The following is a 19,375-nucleotide window of genomic DNA, read 5'->3' as shown; positions in this document are numbered from 1 at the left end:
ATTACAATTGTTTAAATTGTTTAATTACTGGAAATGGTATTATAATTATAGACTGGAAATTAAATTGTTTAATTACTGGAAATGATATTATAATTGTAGAAAAAATGTAAGCGTTTATTTATAGTCAGAGAATTTGTTTATTTTAGATAATCAACAAACCTTTTACATCAGACACTCCAATCTCTATAGAAGCTGATATTAAAGATGTCAAAACTGCTATCGTTGGAATTATAAAAATATTCATTTCTAAAATTTATCGTTTGCCATCGAGTCACGCAATTTGTGCTTATAAAATTTTAGTGAATCATCTTGAGCAACATTACAAAGATCCTTCAATCTTCCGTGACGTATCAACAACACGTTATTTGGTAATTATTTTGTCAATTTGATAAAACTTATGGATGTACATTGACTAATGTTATATATTACAGATTTTTGAGTGTTTTTTAAAAATCCGAGCAAATTCTTTGTATCATCTTGGTATATTAGATACTAATATGACACGATTTAGTTCATATCTTGTTTTGGAACATGGTACAAGTGAACGTATGAACAATGCAGGTGGAGGTAACAGTCCTCCACCAGTAAGTCCAGTGCCATTGCAACATTTATCTTGTCACATTACTCCAATATCTTTGACTCATGGGTGTAAAACTATTATTTCATGTATTAAACAAGAAAAAGGTAATGTTTGAAAACAACTTCATTATTTAATGGAGCATTGGAAAGCAGGAATATTAAAATTAGAGTTGGATAGTAATTAAAAGATTGAAAGTTAAAAAATTGAAATTGATAAAATAAGAAAGGTAGTAACTTTTAACTTAACTGAGTTAATTTTAAATAAAATAATTTTTAAAAGTTAATTATTTTTAAAACACATAAATATCAACTTATCAACTTTCTTTTAAGTTAAAAATTTTTCTATGTAAAAGAAAAAAATACCATCTTATAAAAAACAATATTTGTTTTATTTCATATAAATTTAATTCAGAAATAATTTAGAAATTAAATTCATTTGATAATCTATGTTGTATTTATTTAGAGTAATCTAATTTATAAAAAAATACATTTTTATTTAATTTAATAATGCTTTTTAAAATTAATTTTTAATTTAATTTATTCTTAACGCAATTTTTAACTGAGTTAGTTTCTTACTTATGGTTTCTTACTTTTAACATAATTAAATTTTATTAGTCGTTTCCTTTAATTTAATTTAGTTAAAAAAGAATTAATGTGTCCAACCTTGGTTAAAATTATCTGATTGAAATACTTATGACTGTGATTATTATATGTACACGTCGTGCACACATACATATGTATATTTTTTCTTGACAGATTGGAAAGTTTTATATCTTATATTAAAAGAATTACCTCAAGTAATGCAGAATAGAGCATTGGTATTATCTCGTCATAGTAATGATATTGATTATTTTGCAGCAGCTTTATGTTCAATGGTTAGTTAACTCATTCTTTATATTTCTATCTAGTATTATTCTTTTCTAGTATATTACTTCTTGAATATTCATTAATTTGGCTAAATATAATTTTTAGGTGAGTGATAAGAGTTTGCGTCTCCCGGAATCACTTTATAATGTTCCACCGAAATTTACTCTTTCCGAATTTCGAGTTTATGTTTTCCCAGTACTAGCATCTCTAGCATCATATCATGCGCATCTAGAACCTTATTTACAACAAAGTTTAATAAAATGTCTGGAGGTAAGACACGTATTTTTGCATAAAATATAATGAATTAATAAAAATTATGCATGAAGATATTTTTATTTTTTTATATAAATGTTTGGAGTCACAAAAAAAATAATTAATCTTTAGGTTGGCCTCACAGCAAAGTGCGCAAGTCAATGTGTAACCAGTCTCACAATCTGCACTTTAGAAATGCGTGACGCAATGAATAAACTTTTATCTGAAGTGTTATTAAATTTATCAAAAATTTCTGCAACAGTTTACATTGCTATACCTATTATAGAATTTTTATCAAGTAAGTTTCTTGTTAAAAACATGTTTAACCTTCTAGCGACCAATGTTTCATATTTGCATTCTATATAGCGTTTACTGTTATGAAATGTTTCTGAAAAAGTTTTAACCTTTCAAATTTCATGTGTTCATTTCAATAATTCTGAAAAGATTGTGCAAAATGAAATATTGCAACAAATATTTCTAAAATCTTGTGATGTAAAATATTGCAACAGAAAGGTTTCTAAAATCCATCACAGTAAATTTGAAAACATCCAAGTAGAACAAAGTCATTAAAATAATGTCAATATAGTTTGAAATGATTATTAACAATCAGTTTGCGATTACGATTTGATGTTATTTCAACGTTGTTGTGACTTATTGTTTTACTTGGGTATGATTTATGATTATGCCAGATTGATACAATTACATATTTTATATAATTAAACTATAAATTAGATAATTGTAGTAGTAGTTTAAAGTACAAAGAGTATTTCAGTTAAATAACAAAGAGTATTTCCCGCTTTATTTCTTAATTTAGAAAAAGTTTATTTTAAGTTTTTTAAAGGAAAGTTGATGAATATTATTCACACATGACTTCAAAAGATCTTGCACTATTCTCATCCCATAATGTATATTTGATAAGATAATGTTATTTAAATTTATTATATTGAAATAATTATGAGATTAACAATATTACAGAAAGGTTCAGCCATTTCAGTAACTTTTACAAGGTTTTAAGTGCAAAAATTGCGAACATTTTTCTATTTCAAGACTGTTTTAAAGATGTTATAGTTATATGGTACTTTTAAAATGTTTCATTTTTTAGTTGAGATATTTGAGATAGTTTTAAAAAAGATATATTTGAGATATTTTTAAATTTCTCATTTTGGTGCTATATGGGAATGGTCACTTTCCACGCATTGTTTATAAGAATGTATTAGTAAACAAAATTTATGTATTTTAAGCACATTTAAATAGCGAGAATAGCAATATCGATCATAAACAGATCATATTGCTTAATAATTTTCTAGGTGAATTTACAAACATTTACAAGATTCCTCAAACGGCAGTTTACTTATACTTAAAAATTCAAAATGGAAATATATAGTGTCAGAAAATAACTTTCCATGCTCTTGTGGGTTGACAGCAAGTCATATTGAGAAGAAAAGTCCTTTATCATTTTTCATTAATTGCAATAGTTACCGATTTAAAAATTAGTAAAGTTTGACGAATGAGTGCGTATTTTCTCTGTCCATCGCACGCGGAGATCGCTCGTCGGTCGCCAAGCTAGGGGCAGTCGCGGATGACAGCACGGTAAGAAGAGAGAAGCAGTATTGTCTACCGGCCAGCACGCTGGCGCTTGGCTGCCACACATGCGAAGCCGGACACGCACATGTCTCTTAGTAGCGCGGAGGAGATTGGAAAGCAGGCAGATGGTGGTGGGGCGCGCTTTCGTGCATTCTCCTTGCTTGACACTTGGTCGAAAAAGAAAGCAAGATACGACGTAATGTTATGGAGAAATGCGGTGTTCTCTCTTCTTATCGCGCCGCCACCTGCGATTGTCCCTAGCTTGGCGACCGACAGGCGGTCCCCGCGTGCGGTAGGCAGGGAAAATACGCGCTGATTCACCAAACTTTACTAATTTTTAAATCGTTAATCATTGCGAATAATCAAAAATGGTAAAGGACTTGTTTTCTTGTAGTATGACTTGCTCTATTAATCCACGAGAGCATGGAAGGTTATTTTCTGACACCCTGTATTTAGCATCAATCACTCAAATATAGTGTTTTTTATCACCAAAATGGCTATGCATAGAAAAAAGATAAATTATCGATAAATTATTTATGAGATATTTTTTTTTTACTTAAGAGAAAATCAGTCAGAAACAAAGTTTTTAATGACAGAATGACGTGGTTTTTAGAGCGTTAATCTAAATTTTATATTTAATTTGTTATATCAGTTTTGAAAATGTAAATTTCTATTTTAGCTCTAACTAGACTTCCAAAAGTTTTTGCCAGCTTTATTGGAGATCAATATATGTCTGTATTTGCAATACTATTGCCATATACCAATCCTTTCAAATATAACCATTATACAGTTTCTCTGGCTTATCATGTAATTGCTGTATGGTTTTTAAAATGTAGACTACCTTTTCGGAGAGATTTTGTTAAATTTATTACTACGGTGCGTATATTTAATTATATTAATATATTTATCACTTTCTGAAGAGATTGAACAAAATTTTTATGTTTTTTTTTTACACAGGGATTGAAAGCAAACGTAATAATTCCTCTTGAAGAAGGACATCTAATGAAATCTGATTTTAGTGTTATCAACGAAGATTCTTCAAACAGAAAACGTAGTTCTAGTTTGACTGAACAAGTAGGAATAAAGATTTATCATAATTATATTAATTAAAATGTCTTTTAACAATGTCACATTAATGTGTGCATATATATGTATGTATATATTAATAGGCTTTTCAAATTTGTCCTATCACGTGTGTACATACATAAGCATTTATATCTTTACTATTAATGAATTTAGTATATGAATGAAACGTGCGTGCAATAATTTTGTATATATGCAGGGTAGCAGAGGTCGAAGAGAAAGACCAATAATGGCTAATCGAATGATAGGAGAAAGTAGAGCTTTAGACTTAAAACCTCCAATGGATGAAGGTTTAATGAACTTTCATATTGAACTTATTGAAACTTGCATTGATTTAATGGCTCGTTATACGTTTTCAAATTATTCAGCACGGCCTAAAAGGTAATGAATTTGTTAATTCCTTAATCTTGGTTAATTAAAGCAAGTATAAAACAAGAGAGTAAGTTATATTGATTTTACAATAGGTTACCAGCAGGCGATTTCCTTCTTAAAGAAGGCCAGTCAATGACTTGGATTCTTGGTAATAGACTTATCACTGTAACAACAAGTGGTTGTAGTAATAAAGCTATGCGTGGTGGACTTTGTGACAATTGTTGGGCAGCGTGTAAACCTGGGTTTCTTCTACTCAATCAAACAAAAAACTCTCATTTAAATTTACAGCATACTTCAAGTATTGAGGTATTTATATAATTGCTTTGGAAAGCGAGATAAAGTCATACAAATATTCCAAAGTATTATTTAAAATAGAATAAAACAATTACAGGGTTGGAAAGTAATGCATTACGTATAACGTCGTTATCGTTACAATTTCTCTCTCTCTCTCTCTCTCTCTCTCTCAGTGAATAGATAATAATGTTCTTTATTTGAAAAGTTAATAACACATTTTGTCGTTAACGATTTTAATAATTATTTTTGTCGTTACTTTCTACAATTTTTATTATGGCACAGGTTAAGGTTAGTATAGCCAAAAATGTGACGATTCCAACATTCTCTTATGCTAATGCTTATATTAGAATAAATTGAATATTTATAACAGCAAATGTTTCGATCTTTAACGTGCTAATAAAACATAAAACTTGTACAAAGTAAGTTGTTAATCATAGTAAAGTAAATAAAATACAATTTAAATCATACATACAAGTTAAAACAGTTAAAGATGATTTTGCCATAAGTTGTCATATAATTGTCATAAAATTGTAATTATATTAGGTGTAGTAAAAAGAAATCCATTATGGAAATCGTTGAGTCCGACCGTCATGTAAGCACTGTTTCGATTGCCCAGGAGCTAAACATTGCACAAAAAACCGTTTGGGACCACTTAAATAAGGCTGGATACAAAAAGAAGCTCGATGTATGGGTGCCACACGAGTTAATGCAAAAAATCTCATGGACCGAATTTCTGCGAATCGCTGCTGAATTGCAACAAAATTTCAACCCATTTCTGAAGCGGATGGTTACTGGTGATAAAAAGTGGGTCACTTACGATAACGTCAAGCGAAAACGGTCGTGGTCAAATCGCGGTGAGCCGGCGCAAACGGTAACCAAGCCAGGATTGACGGTTAGGAAGGATTTACTGTGTGTTTGGTGGGATTGGCAGGAAATCATCTATTATAAGCTGCTTCCCTACGACCAAACTCTTAATTCGGACCTGTACTGTCAACAATTGGACCGTCTGAAGGAAGGAATCGCCCAGAAACGGCCAGCTTTGGCCAATAAAAGAGGAATTGTGTTCCATCAGGACAACGCCAGGCACACATCGATAGTGACTCGCCAGAAGCTCTGGGAGCTTGGTTAGGAGGTTCTTATGCATCCACCTTATAGTCCGGACCTGGAACCAAGTGATTACCACCTGTTTCTGTCTATGGCGGATGGTTTTACTGGTGAAAAATTTGCCTCAAGAGAAGCTTGTGAAAATTGACTGTCCCAGTTTTTTGCCAATAGGGACGAGGATTTTTATAAGAGAAGCATAATAAAATTACCTTCAAAATGACAACAAGTTATCGAACAAAACAGTGCATATTTGATCAAAATCTGATCATTCTAACTATGCTAAATAAAGCCTTCAATTTAATGCAGAAATAATGGATTTTTTTTACTACATCTAATATTAGAATTATCATATTTGGCAACTTAAGATGAAATAATTTTTAGCTAAATATAAACGTATATAAAAGCGTCAAATACGAGTCGAGCGCGGTAAACGGTGCGGAGAAGAAATCAACAAACAATTATAACTTTCACATAAAGTGAATTTAATTATATATAAGGTAAAGTGGGGTGTTGTGTGCCGAGGGATTTGTTTTTGGACCATAACTTTCTTAAAAATGCATATTGTAATGTTAAACATTTGTAGCTTATCTTATTGCCGACGAACCTGTAATAGCAGTTTTTTGAATTTCACAAATTTTGAAATTGTTTTTGAATTCTGAAAAAAAAGTTTAAATTTTGGATTTTGAAAATTTGTGGGGTGTTGTGTGCCACGACTGTAAATAGTAGAAAATAGCATTTTTTGATAAATGTTTTTTATTAAACTTTGAAAAAATGAAAATATACGTTCTTAATTATAATAGAAAAAAAGTTTAATCAGTTTCAGCCGCTTCGCATTGAGAACAAGTGAAATATCCTGTTTTCATATTTGCACACTTTAGATGAACAGCCCGATTGCATTTATTGCAATTACGTTATTTCTCTTCAGTTTTTTAGGCATATTGCAGATACAAATAATGCAGAAGTTGACGTTCTCCTCATCTGATGATCCAGAGGGAGTTTTTGTTGCCAGTACAGTTTTTGTGCGACGAGTGCGCTTTGATGGTGATCCATTTTCGATATTTTGCTCCTTTTTTTCGAGGCTTTTTCTCTTTTTATCAGCTTTGTCGTGGACAATTTGCACATTCTCGGGCGAAGTTAATATGGTGCTTTTCATCGGCTTTATCAGAGATAATTTTTTTATGCCGATGCATAAATGCATAATACCAGTTGGGTAATGCTCTGCCATTATCATTCCATGATATACAATGCCAATCTTTTTCGCGTATTGATAAGCGAAAATTTTCAATTCGATGCTCAATCCGTAATAAAGATTGGTAATCTTGAGGAGATATTTCATAAGCTCATGCTCTTGTTCTGCGGTGAAAATCTAGGAAAAAAAATATTAGTTGCAAAATGTTGAAAAAACAAAGCGAAATAAAACAACTTATCGTTTTGCCGCCAGTTTTGCTACTTTGCTTTGTAAGAAAATCGACTAATTTATCATTTGACTCAGTTTCTATATTCAAATTTGCTACCTTCATTTTTTCTGTACACCGAGACAATTTCATTCTACAGATATTATATGATATTATATGATTTGCTCACTGTCCGGATAGATGCAATTACTGCAATTACTTTACATTTGCATGAAAAATGCAAAGAATGCGTTAAAAATGTCTAAAATGTATGACACATGTGTGCGGCGTTGGTAAAATGTGGAAAATGGAGTGGTACACAACACCCCATATGCTACATTTCAAAATAGCCACCATAACCTCGTCACATGCTACATTTGCACAAAATAACTTTAACGATTTTAAAGGCAATAGTCCATAGATACTTTTAAATATCTGAAGATTTACCTGTCGCTTCACTTGCCTACAAAATTGCGTGAAGAAAAATCGTTTAGAAAATTTTTCGGACACAACGAAACGAGAACAATTCGTAAATCTTATGGGACGCGTGCATAAGCGTCGGATACTCATGAAAAGTGAGAGTAGGTCTAGAAACTAACCTGACATTACGTAGATGACGTCCTACTAATCCGACATGGCGGTAAACTGAGTGGCACACGACACTCCATGGCACACAACACCCCATTTTACCCTATCAATTAATTTATCAATTTTAACACTTTTGGATGTATTTGCGCTGAAGATGGCTCAAAATCAGACTCAAAACGTTCGTTTTTGATACATGTAATTAAATTCACTTTATGTGAAAGTCATTTGTTTGTTGATTTCTTCTGCGCACCGTTTACCACGCTCGACTTGTATTTGCCGCTTTTATATACGTTTATATTTACATTTTTACGAGTCCCATTATTTTTTATATTTAATTTTTGCTATTTATGTGCGTGCGAAAAATTTCAAACTGCATTTAATTTATTTGACTATGATTAACAACTTATTTTGTATATATTAGAAATATTTTTATAAGCGCACTGAAGATGACTAAATAACAATTTCGTGCTTGACTTGTTTTTGTTGGTATAATTAGCAACTATAATTAATATATGTATATATGTACATATAATTAATATATGTATATTTTTTTAGTTTTACCTTATGAGTATTTGACAAGGCACACAGATAAAGAATGAAATTTACAAGGAAATTGACTCTTTTTGTGAAGAGTGTCCTATTTTTCGTTTTTAAAATAAACCGACAAAGAAGTCATTATTTTTATTTTCGTGAAAATATGAATTTTTTAATAATGGCCTACATAGTACGTTTAAAAGTTCCAAGACTAAGATGAGAAAAAATTTGAATTTTAAAATTTCAACTTTTATTTTATAGCTTATATTTTAGGCTTTTCCATAGGTCTCAATCTTATCTTACAATGAAAATATTATGACTGGAAGCTATTATATAGACCTTTTAGCTCACGTGTTACATTTTCTGATACGGCTTTAAAAATTGTCCTTTTAGACAGATTTTTATTTTATGAAATAAAAAAGTCCACTGGGGCTAGATCAAAAGAATATGAGGATGGTGAATCATTTGATGTTTAGTCAAAAATTGTGAAATAATAGTAGCAGTATTACCTGGCGCGTTATAGGAAGAGCGACCAATTTCAAGAGGTGCTCAAATTTTTTCTGACTTGTGCTATTTGCTTTTTTTCGTACGTTTCCCTTCCATTTTTTCCAAGCAAAAAAACAAAATTTGATACACGCTTCATAAAATTAGAATCGCACTCAAAAACACGTCAAACGAAAAACGTTTTTACGCAAAACATTCTTCCCAAGTATTCATCCGATTCAAATGAAACTGCGCGGATTGTATGTACAATAAGGTTTTGATAAGTAATTTCATCAACGGCAGCCACTTAACTGTTAAGACAAAAAATCAGTTTTGGAACTTTTTAGACATACTGTATATGTATATGCAGAGTATATAAAAAGTCCCGGACTCCTTGATTATTTTGAAAACTAAACATTTTTGAGAAAAAAATGTTTCAGATCAAAGTTGTAAGGCAAATAATCTATTTATTGATGATACCAATTTGACCTTGCGGAATGTCTCTAAGGTCAGGTTAAGATTAAATAAATTTTTTAAAATGGAATACTTTATTTTTTATTCCAGAATCTAATAGTTAATGTCAAAAGCTTTTCAAAACACTATAATAAAGTTTTCTTAAATAATTTTTGCATTATGAGGCTTGGAAGTTAGTATTGCCAGCGCTCGGCTCTATCTGATACTACTGCTTGCACGAGACACCCGCGTGTGCGAACATTACAATTTTCGCTTTAAAGGAACGACGATTTTAGGAAATGCTCAAATTGATGTCCCTGTACAGTCTGACAATATGCTAGACGATCAGGGAAACTTAAGACTATATTCCTACAAATTTCACTAGGTATTGCTCTAATTTTATCAGTTATTTGTTGACGTAAACTATCAATATTTTGAAGTTTTGTATTATAAATTCTATTCTTTAAATATCCCCACAAGGAATAGTCGAGTGGATTTTGATCGGGTGATCGTGCTGGCCATTCAATGTAACCCCTTTGTCCTATCCACCTTTTTGGGAAAACTTTATTCAAATATTGGCGTACGTAAACCGTAGTGAGGTGGCGCCCCATCTTGCTGATACCAAATATCGTTGACGAGCGATGTTCCGTATTGCTGATACTATTTCATTTTAAATAATTCTCTGATGTTAGATTCCTTTTAATAAAGAACGGTCCAACAATCCAGTTATTTAAAATTTCAGACCATACATTGACTTTTTGTAGATTCTGAGTATGTGTCTTGTGCATGCAATAAAGATTTAGATCGGTTTAATATCTACAATTATGTCGATTTACATTCTCAATTAGCTTAAAAGTAGCTTTATTTGAAAAAAAAAACAATGTTATCTACAAATAGAAAAATTCTATTAATATGTAAAGTTTTTTCACAAAATTCCATGCGACAATCAAAATTGTCTGCACATAGTTCATGTACTAAATGGATTTTATATAGATGGAATTTCTCATTTTTTTTTACAAATTTACAGATTGACTTGGGATTGATATCATGTTGTTGGGCCACTTTTTAAAGTAAATTACTCTGATCTTCTACAAATGACTGCATAATATTTAATGTTTCATTAGAATTTGTCGATGTTGTAAGACTACTTTGTCTAACTCGATCTTTGTCAGAACGTGCTTCTTTAAAACGTTGTACAGTACGAATGATAGTCGATTTAAATATAAATGTTCGCATCATTAAAAGGGATATACGCTCTATCTTACAAGATGAACGCGAATTGCGAAATACGGAATTAGATGAGCCATAGTTCATTCGAAAAGGGGGCTCGAGGGTATAAAAAGTGTCAGAGCGTTTGAGTGCATGGACCTGCGTTTTTGAAAAATTTGCATGTAAAGTTTGGCATTTGCCGCGCGGTGCGTTAAGTGCGATAGGTTAAAGCATGAAGCGCGGTGGCTAAGGAGACTAAGGCGCACCTCCTTTTGCCTTCGACGGCTGCGTGAAGAGAGGTGTTCGAATCCTTGCAGTGCCATTTTTTTTTAATAACAGCTACATTTATCAATTGTAAATAATTTTTTTTATTTTTAGCAAGATATTAATTGTTATATATTATTTGTTACATGTAACAAAGTGTAATAATCAGTAAGTTTGCATATTTATTCAAGTTTATTTATTTATTTTTATTCATTATACAATTCTGACATTGCTGTACAATGTTGTGGGTGAAAATTTACGTAAAAGCATTGGAAACACAAATTGACCGTACACCATGAATATTGTATAAAAGTATAACGTGTTTTACAAGAATATTTAATATTATGTATATTACAGGAAAACATATTTGATTCACATTACTAAAAATTTCACGAATATGTACTAACTTGGACGCATACCTAGAGAACCTCTAGGAAAGAAAATTGCTGGTGTTATGTGACCGACTTTGTGATTGGCTGGCGGAAATGTGCAAATTTTGCATTGCGACGCCATGCATTGGCCGGCACGCATGGCGTCTTAAAATATATAGACATGGAAGCAGAATAGCAGACTAAAATGTGTCCGGAGGAAGTGAGAAAAAAAATCATGGTTGCTTCTCTCTTGTAACTGTTCGAAAATGCGCATGCGCGCCAATGTGACGCATACAAGCATTGTATCTGTAGATGTAGATATATGTAGATACTTTTGTCTTTTTTACTACGTAAAATGCAATATAAGCCCATTGTTTAACTTTTGACAGATTGCGAAAGAGTACGTTTAACAACTTTAGAACCTTAAAAAATCTTAAACTATTTTCATGAATAAAACCGGCCAAGCAAACGTAAGTCACACATGCGCACTATTGAGCAGTTACTCACAAGAGAGTGAAGAAACTATGATTTTTTTTCTCACTTTCTCTGGACATATTTTTCTTTCGAGAACAATAGGCGTTCTTTTTTTATGTCTATATGTTCTAAGCACGTATCACGCGGAACCACCGATGGTTCCTCGCGACGAAGCCTGTCAACGCATTGACGTCGCAATGCAAAATTTGCACATTTCCGCCAGTCAATCACAGAGTCTGTTACGTGACCCCAGTTGGGCAATTCTCTCTCCTAGAAGTTCTGTACGCATACCAACTAAATTGTAGCATATTTTTAAATTTTGGCGCAGATAATAGTGTGTTAACGATTGAATTCTGATTGCATCATATCGCGTATTCAATTCTGTTCTTTCTCTGTCAACAATAATATTAGGGTAATTTTGTATTTGCTTAATGATAATTTTTATTTGTAAAAATAGACATCGCAAGGTTGACAAACCGGAGTACATTTTGGAGGTATAATTTGTAAGTTACATGTTGACTTATTGTAATCATATTGTCAAAATATGCTACAATTTGCTTGATATGCGTCAAAATTAGTACATGAATGCGCAATTTTTAGTAATGTGAATCAATTATGTTTTCCTGTAAACATAAATAATAATAAATGTTCTTGTAAAACACGTTATACAATGTTCATGGTGTACAGTCAATTTGTGCTTTTACGTAAATTTTTACCTACAACATTGTACAGCATTGTACAGCAATGTCAGAATTGTATAATGAATAAAAATAAATAAATAAACTTGAATAAATATGCAAACTTACTGATTATTACACTTTGTTACATGTAACAAATAATATATAACGATTAATATCTTGCTAAGAATAATAAAAATTGTTTACAATTTATAAATGTAGCTATTATTGAAAAAAAAATTGGCACTACGAGGTTTCGAACCTCTTTTCACGCGGCCGTCAAAGGCAAAATAGGAGGTGCACCATAGTCTCCGCGCTTCATGCTTTAGCCACCTATCGCACTTAACGCACCGCGCGGCAAATGCCAAACTTTACATGCAAATTTCTCAGAAACGCAGGTCCATGCATTCAAACGCTCTGACACTTTTTATACAGTCAACCCCTCATTTCGAATAAACTATGGCTCATCTAATTCCGTATTTCGCAATTCGCGTCATTTCCTTGTTAGTTAGCATTACTACTTTAAACTTCACTTACAGGTGTCAAGAAGACGTGTAGCAATTGAATGAGCTTAACAAGAGAGATCTCTAATTTCCAGGCTGATGGAAAAGAGGGAGGGAGGAAAAAAGAAATACACAGACACGTGCGCGCATGCATTCACGCACAAGAGATAGAAATCAGATCTGGCAACATTCACGCGATACACTATGGATAATGTTAGTAGTGGCGGTATAAACATTCAAGTTTCATAACTCGAAAAGTATTTAAAGATAAGAAACTTTGCTGTAGTGTTTTGAAAAGCTTTTGATATCAGCTATTAGATTTTGGAATTAAAAATAAGGTTAGAAAATAAATACAAATGTTTGAGGCTCTTATGGAATAACAATTCAAATCGTTTTGAACAAGAAGAGCTTAGGAGCCATGCTGGGTGTTGTGTGCCAAAACAAAGCAAAAACGAATGTAGATAACGTAAACGTTTCGACTATTTAATTACTAGTCATCTTCAGCACAATGTTTGAATCTATAACATCAAAACAATTAAATAGCAAATTGTATCAAAAACTTAATTAAACATAAATCAATAAATTGAGATTTTACTGAATATATCTGCGATATCAGCTTACGAAAACGTACCACATTTAAACGTGTTTACAAGATATGTCGAAAAGCGTCTTAGTTCGAGAGGTAACCTCGAGGAACGAACGAAAAGACATCGTTTTCGGACCATGAGTCTAGTAAATTTGCACAAAAAAGAAAAAAAACAACAATATTTAATGTCAGAATGTAAAAAATAAATAAATAAATACAGATAAAAATAATAAATATAATAGATTGAAAGCTGTACAAATCAAGATAATAAAATGGTAAAGGTAAAAAAACTAACGTAAAATCAAAATATAACAACAAAAAATAATAAATTGGAATCTGTACAAGTCCAATAATAAAATTATAAAATGGAATAGTGTAGTGAAACGTATAATAAGATAAGAGAATTGTCGAAACAGAACTATATGTAAAGAGGGGGGAAGGATCAGACGTTAAGGAGGGGAAATATGATCGAGAATAGGAAGATACGCGTCAGAAAGCAATTCGGTATCACTTTGTTTGTTGAGACCTTTTTGTTGTCTCGTTATGTGTAACATTTCAGATATCGATCTTTTTTTTTAAAAGATGATTCTTGATCTAAAAACGTTGTCCCAATCAAATTCATGATTATAATCAATACTATGTTTTGTGATAACAGAAGGGGAACTAGATTTCCTGATATCCGATTTATATTCCGAGACTCTCATTTTCAGCTGACGTTTTGTCTGTTCCACATAAGAAGACTCGCAATTCCTACAAATAATTTCGTAGACTACATCATTGCACGATAATCGGTCAATGTAATCTTTTCCCGTAGTTATAAATTTATTAAGTCATGTAGATGACATTATATTGGCAGCGCCCGATTACTCACTATCCTGTATTCTCAACACTTTCAATTCTGTGCATAACCGCCTACAATTCACAATGGAGACGGAGAGAGAGAAGATAAAATCAGTTTCCTTGATGTGTTATTGATAAAATGCAGTGTGATTATTTTCGATTAGTATCGTAAACTCACCTTTTCGGGGAGATACCTCAATTTCTTTTCACATCATCTGTTATGTCACAAAAAAGGTATTGTTTTTCGTATGGTGGACAGAATAATTTCATTATTACATCAACAATTTCATCAAAAAAATTTTACTTGTATGATTAACATATTACTTGAAAATAATTATCCTTTAAGTTTCATCTTTGCTATGATTCACTTTAGATTAAAATACCTTTTGTATAAAAATGACACCGATAGGGCGTGTGACGAGGTGTTTCACGATCCCTTATATTAGGTCGGTATCTGAGAAATTTTTGTCTTTCCCTAATACGTATGACTGAAACGTAGCTTTTACGATTCCCTTTAAACTTAATAAATTTATCACTACGGGAAAAGATTACATTGACCGATTATCGTGCAATGATGTAGTCTACAAAATTAATTGTAGGGATTGCGAGTCTTCTTATGTAGGACAGACAAATTGTCAGCTAAAAACGACAGTCTCGGAACATAAATCGGATATCAGGGAATCTAGTTCCCCTTTCGTTATCACAAAACATCGTATTGATTATAACCATGAATTTGATTGGGACAACGTTAAAATTTTAGATCAAGAACCATTTTTTAAAAAAAGATTGATATCTGAAATGTTACACATAAAGAGACAAAAAGGTCTCAATAAAGTGATACCGAACTGCTTTCTGACGCGTATCTTCCTATTCTCGTATTTCCCCTCTTTAATATTTGATCCTTGATATGATTTTTTTTTAAAGTGGATTTTTAGATGCCCAAAAATACCTCATATTCTCCATCTTACATAATTATACTTTTTAAAAGAAATGACTTTGCCAAATTTTATTTTGAAAGTGTGACTTTTTAGCTTTAAAACGCCGTATTGAAAGTCCTTAAACGTTTGTTGTTGCGAAGATATGATTTTTTGAAGGAAAAGTGGATTTTTGACCAATTTCTCATTTTTGCTTAATGGTTTTTTCTTTTATAACTTCACAATAAATTATTTGTCGGCAATGCCGATTATGCAGTCACACTCCTGAGATTTTGAACTTTTGTTAAAAAAAAAATTGTAGAAAAATATTGATTGTAATCAAAATTATAGCTTCTCAAAGTTGAAAAAGTCTCCCAGACCCAAAAATGTGTTTCCGTATTTTACAGGATCGGTGTGTTTAAGGGTTAAATGTTTTGATGTTATAGATTTATTGTACTGAAGATGACTAGTAATTAAATAGTCGAAACGTTTACGTTATTTACATTCGTTTTTGCTTTGTTTTGGCACACAGCACCCAGCACGGTTCCTCTTATTTTAATTTGACAAAAATAAGGTATTTTATTTGAAAAAATCCATTTGATTTTGACCTAACTTTGGTGATATTCCCCAAAGTAATAGTGGTATCATCAATAAATAAACCATTTTATGTCTACACCTTTTATCTAAAACCTTTTTTCTAAAATGCTTGGTTTATATAATATTCAAGGGATCTGTGTTTGTATACATCCTGTATATTTATTTTATCAATAACGAACTGTCATATTATAATATAAAATTGGTATTAAAATCCCATTAGTTTATTTCTGTTTATTTTTATTATTTAATATTATTAATTTCTAAAATACTACGGCATTAGAGATCAAAAATTTTTATATTTTATGAGTATAAACAGTTTAACGTTTTATTAATTTTTGAGTAACAATAACGGTAACGAGTAACGGTAACGAGTTATTTTTTTATAACTTTACCAACCTTATATAATTGTAATATATATGATATGCAAGCGTGCATGAAGTTATTTATAATATATACAATCTATGGTTTTGACTGTTATTGATTAATTCTTTTTATATTTTACACTGAAACCAATATGCTTACAATTGTATTGAATGTACATAAAGAAAAGTATATATTATGTAAAAAAAAATATTCATAGACATCAAAAGAAGATAAGTTATCCAGACAATCTTCTGGTGGCCATGGAAGTTCAAATACAAATACTGCTACAAATTCTCCTACGGAAGAATCTAAAAAGTCTACAGAAGATTCTGATAATACGAAAAAGGATTTTCTTATAGAAAAACCTGATAAAGATCAAATTGAAACATCCAAATTAGGACAGATATTAAATAACGATAAGCAAGATGGACATGTACTTTGTGCTTGTTGGTGTCAAGGATGGGCTGAAATATATGTTCGTAGACCTACAGGCGATATGTCGTGGATTATGAGGATTCAGAATTCTACACAATTTGAAACTCCTATGGATTTTCCTATACATGACATTATGGCTTTGTATATGCCAAATCAAGATGTAGTACCGAATAAACAACAGGAAACTGTCTCAGAATACTCTGATGATGAAACGGAGGTATTTCCAAAATTAATTAATTATAAAGTATTTAGAAAAAGAAGAACTTATAGTATTTATTCCTTTTACAGAATGTGTCAAATCAAAGTAATAATCAATCACAAAATGAACATGGCGCAAAAATTTCTTCTATAGCATCAGGTCCAATTGCAATACCTGGTTCGCCAGCTCGACCTAGTCCATCTCGGCAAAATTCAAAAGATAGTTTAGAAAGTTTGGAAGAGGGTGAAGAAGGTATTGTAAAAATATACCAATTTATGCTTTTTTAAAAACAAGTATATAAAGATAGATATGTTCCATAGATACACGGCGTTCTAGAAATCCAGTACGCCGATCGAATTCTAGTCCAGAAATGAGCGCTAATTGGAAAAATCCATTTTTAAATAAAGAAAAATTAAGTGTGCAGCAACAAATAGATAAAGATTTTATTTGCTCAGAACTAGAAATTAAACTGGATCCAGATTTGAAGAAACATCCAAAAAATATATATACAAAAGATATGAGGTATATTTTTATCAAAAACAATTATATATTTGTATTATATTTTTATAGAGAAAAGAAGGAAGTGATAAAATACCATTTTGCCTTTTTTAATAACTTAGCAAATATTAACGTAACATAATTTTTACAAACACTAGGTTGTTACTTATAGAATCTTACTAATCATCCTAGGTAGAAGTTTATATGTTATGTATACATATACACACACATATATACATATATATATATATATATATGTGTGTGTGCGTGCGTGCGTGCGTGCACGCACACACACACACACACACACACACACATACACAGGGTGTCCAAAAAAGGTCGATACACCTAAATACCTTGGAAAATATAAGTTTTACTTAAAAATGTTTCAGACAAAAGTTGCATGGTTTCGAGGGGGACATGAGATGGTGTCATTAATTTGACCTTGAATAGTTGCTTGAAGGTCGCATGAAGGACACCTTCAATTTTCTAAATGACTGCCAACTTTTTATTACATTTTCTTATAACAAAAATCTATTTACTTATGTTATCAGTTTGACCTTGAATGGCGTTGCCAAGGTTAGATCGAAATTACATTAACTTTTTTAAATGGGACACCCTATTTTTGATTTCAGAATCTAATAGCTGATGTCAAGACCTTTCTAAAGGTCCAGACCTATAAGGTTTATTTTTGTTGACTACTTTCCGAATTGTGAGGTTTGAAAGCTACAGAGTACTGTAACTTTTAAGCGTCATAACTCGGAAAGTACTTAATGAAAAATAACTTCCGATTGAAATTTGTAGGGTCACAATGGTATCACACAATCTACACATAACATCAAAAACGTCATTTTGTCATTCCTGGTGAAGGGATAAGAGAGGGGCGAAAAAATCTTAAATACAATGTGGGATCGTGTGAAATCAATTTCACAATGTGTGGGCATTGAAATAAATTTCAACCGTATTTGTGATCCAAACTTCAAGCAAGAATCTGGAAATGAAGAATTGAGAGCATGCGCGCTATCGATAAACGACAGTGCTAAGGTTTTGGGAATAATTCATGCTTTGATTGTGTGATACCATTGTAACCTATAAATTTCAATTAGAAGTTATTTTTCATTAAATATTTTCGCGAGTTATGACGCTTGAAAGTTACAATACACTGTAGCTTTCAAGCTTTACAATTCGGAAAATACGCAACGAAAATAAACTTTGTAGGATTTTAAAAAGGTCTTGATACCAGCTATTAAATTCTGGAATCTAAAATAGGGTGTTCCATTTAAAAAAGTTAATGTGATTTTGATCTGACCTTGGTGACACCATTCAAGATCAAACTGTTAATATTAGTAAATAGATCTTTTGAAAGCCTACAACTTTTATTTTTTCTCTAAAATGCTTAGTTTTCGAGATATTTTGCTGTTCCGGTACTTTTAATTTATAATTTAATGAAGATGAATAAAAAAAAATGTATTTGTAAGATAGGAAGGGGTTCATGGCATACTTAATGACTGATAGAAAGCACTTTCAATTATAAAAAGAACACATTAATGATTCTTCGTAGATCTTACTAATAAATACCGCAAAACAAGATTTTGTGAACATTTGTCTTAGGATCTGTGAAAAAAGGTTAAAATTTATAATGCTGTGAAAAGAGATTAAAAAATTGTATGTTAGACCTTTAATTTGTATCTTTATTATTATTTTGCTGTTAAAGAGAACTGCCATCTTATATTTATGTAACATTGCATTCACATACTACTGAAATAAGCACTGGTATCTAGAAAGTGGTCAAGTTAAATCCAGAGGATCTCTCTTTGTCATACAGTTAAATTAGAAAGTTTTAGAGTACCGGCACATGAGG

At 31.4% G+C, this 19,375-nt stretch overlaps 2 protein-coding genes across 9 annotated transcripts in view; one reads left to right on the top strand and one right to left on the bottom strand.

Moving 5' to 3' along the window:
- LOC105202531 (tuberin) overlaps positions 1-19,375 on the top strand; it is a 57,301-nt gene that overhangs the window by 24,716 nt on the left and 13,210 nt on the right. For 7 of the 8 annotated variants that reach the window (XR_005576457.1, XM_039458217.1, XM_039458215.1 and 4 more), the window contains 12 exons: positions 147-368; positions 432-684; positions 1,336-1,454; positions 1,552-1,716; positions 1,831-1,996; positions 3,962-4,158; positions 4,240-4,356; positions 4,565-4,746; positions 4,830-5,043; positions 16,603-17,037; positions 17,109-17,271; positions 17,340-17,541. Coding sequence is in view for 7 of the 8 variants with exons in the window: in XM_039458217.1 (XP_039314151.1) it covers positions 147-368; positions 432-684; positions 1,336-1,454; positions 1,552-1,716; positions 1,831-1,996; positions 3,962-4,158; positions 4,240-4,356; positions 4,565-4,746; positions 4,830-5,043; positions 16,603-17,037; positions 17,109-17,271; positions 17,340-17,541 (2,435 nt within the window). In the remaining variant the exon portion in view is untranslated. The remainder of the gene's footprint in view (positions 1-146; positions 369-431; positions 685-1,335; positions 1,455-1,551; positions 1,717-1,830; positions 1,997-3,961; positions 4,159-4,239; positions 4,357-4,564; positions 4,747-4,829; positions 5,044-16,602; positions 17,038-17,108; positions 17,272-17,339; positions 17,542-19,375) is intronic. The other variant, XM_039458218.1, reaches the window with a different exon arrangement.
- LOC105202526 lies at positions 6,871-8,282 on the bottom strand. Its single transcript, XM_011171096.3, has 2 exons — positions 7,977-8,282; positions 6,871-7,501 (listed from the first exon to the last, which is right to left on the bottom strand). Exons 1-2 carry the CDS (start codon positions 8,097-8,099, stop codon positions 7,010-7,012), a joined length of 615 nt encoding a protein of 204 aa, XP_011169398.1. The 5' UTR covers positions 8,100-8,282; the 3' UTR covers positions 6,871-7,009.

Source organism: Solenopsis invicta, chromosome 16, assembly GCF_016802725.1.
Source record: "Solenopsis invicta isolate M01_SB chromosome 16, UNIL_Sinv_3.0, whole genome shotgun sequence".
Taxonomy (NCBI): Eukaryota; Metazoa; Arthropoda; class Insecta; order Hymenoptera; family Formicidae; genus Solenopsis; species Solenopsis invicta.
Note: the sequence above shows the minus strand (reverse complement) of the source record. Positions and strands in the feature narration are given on the sequence as shown.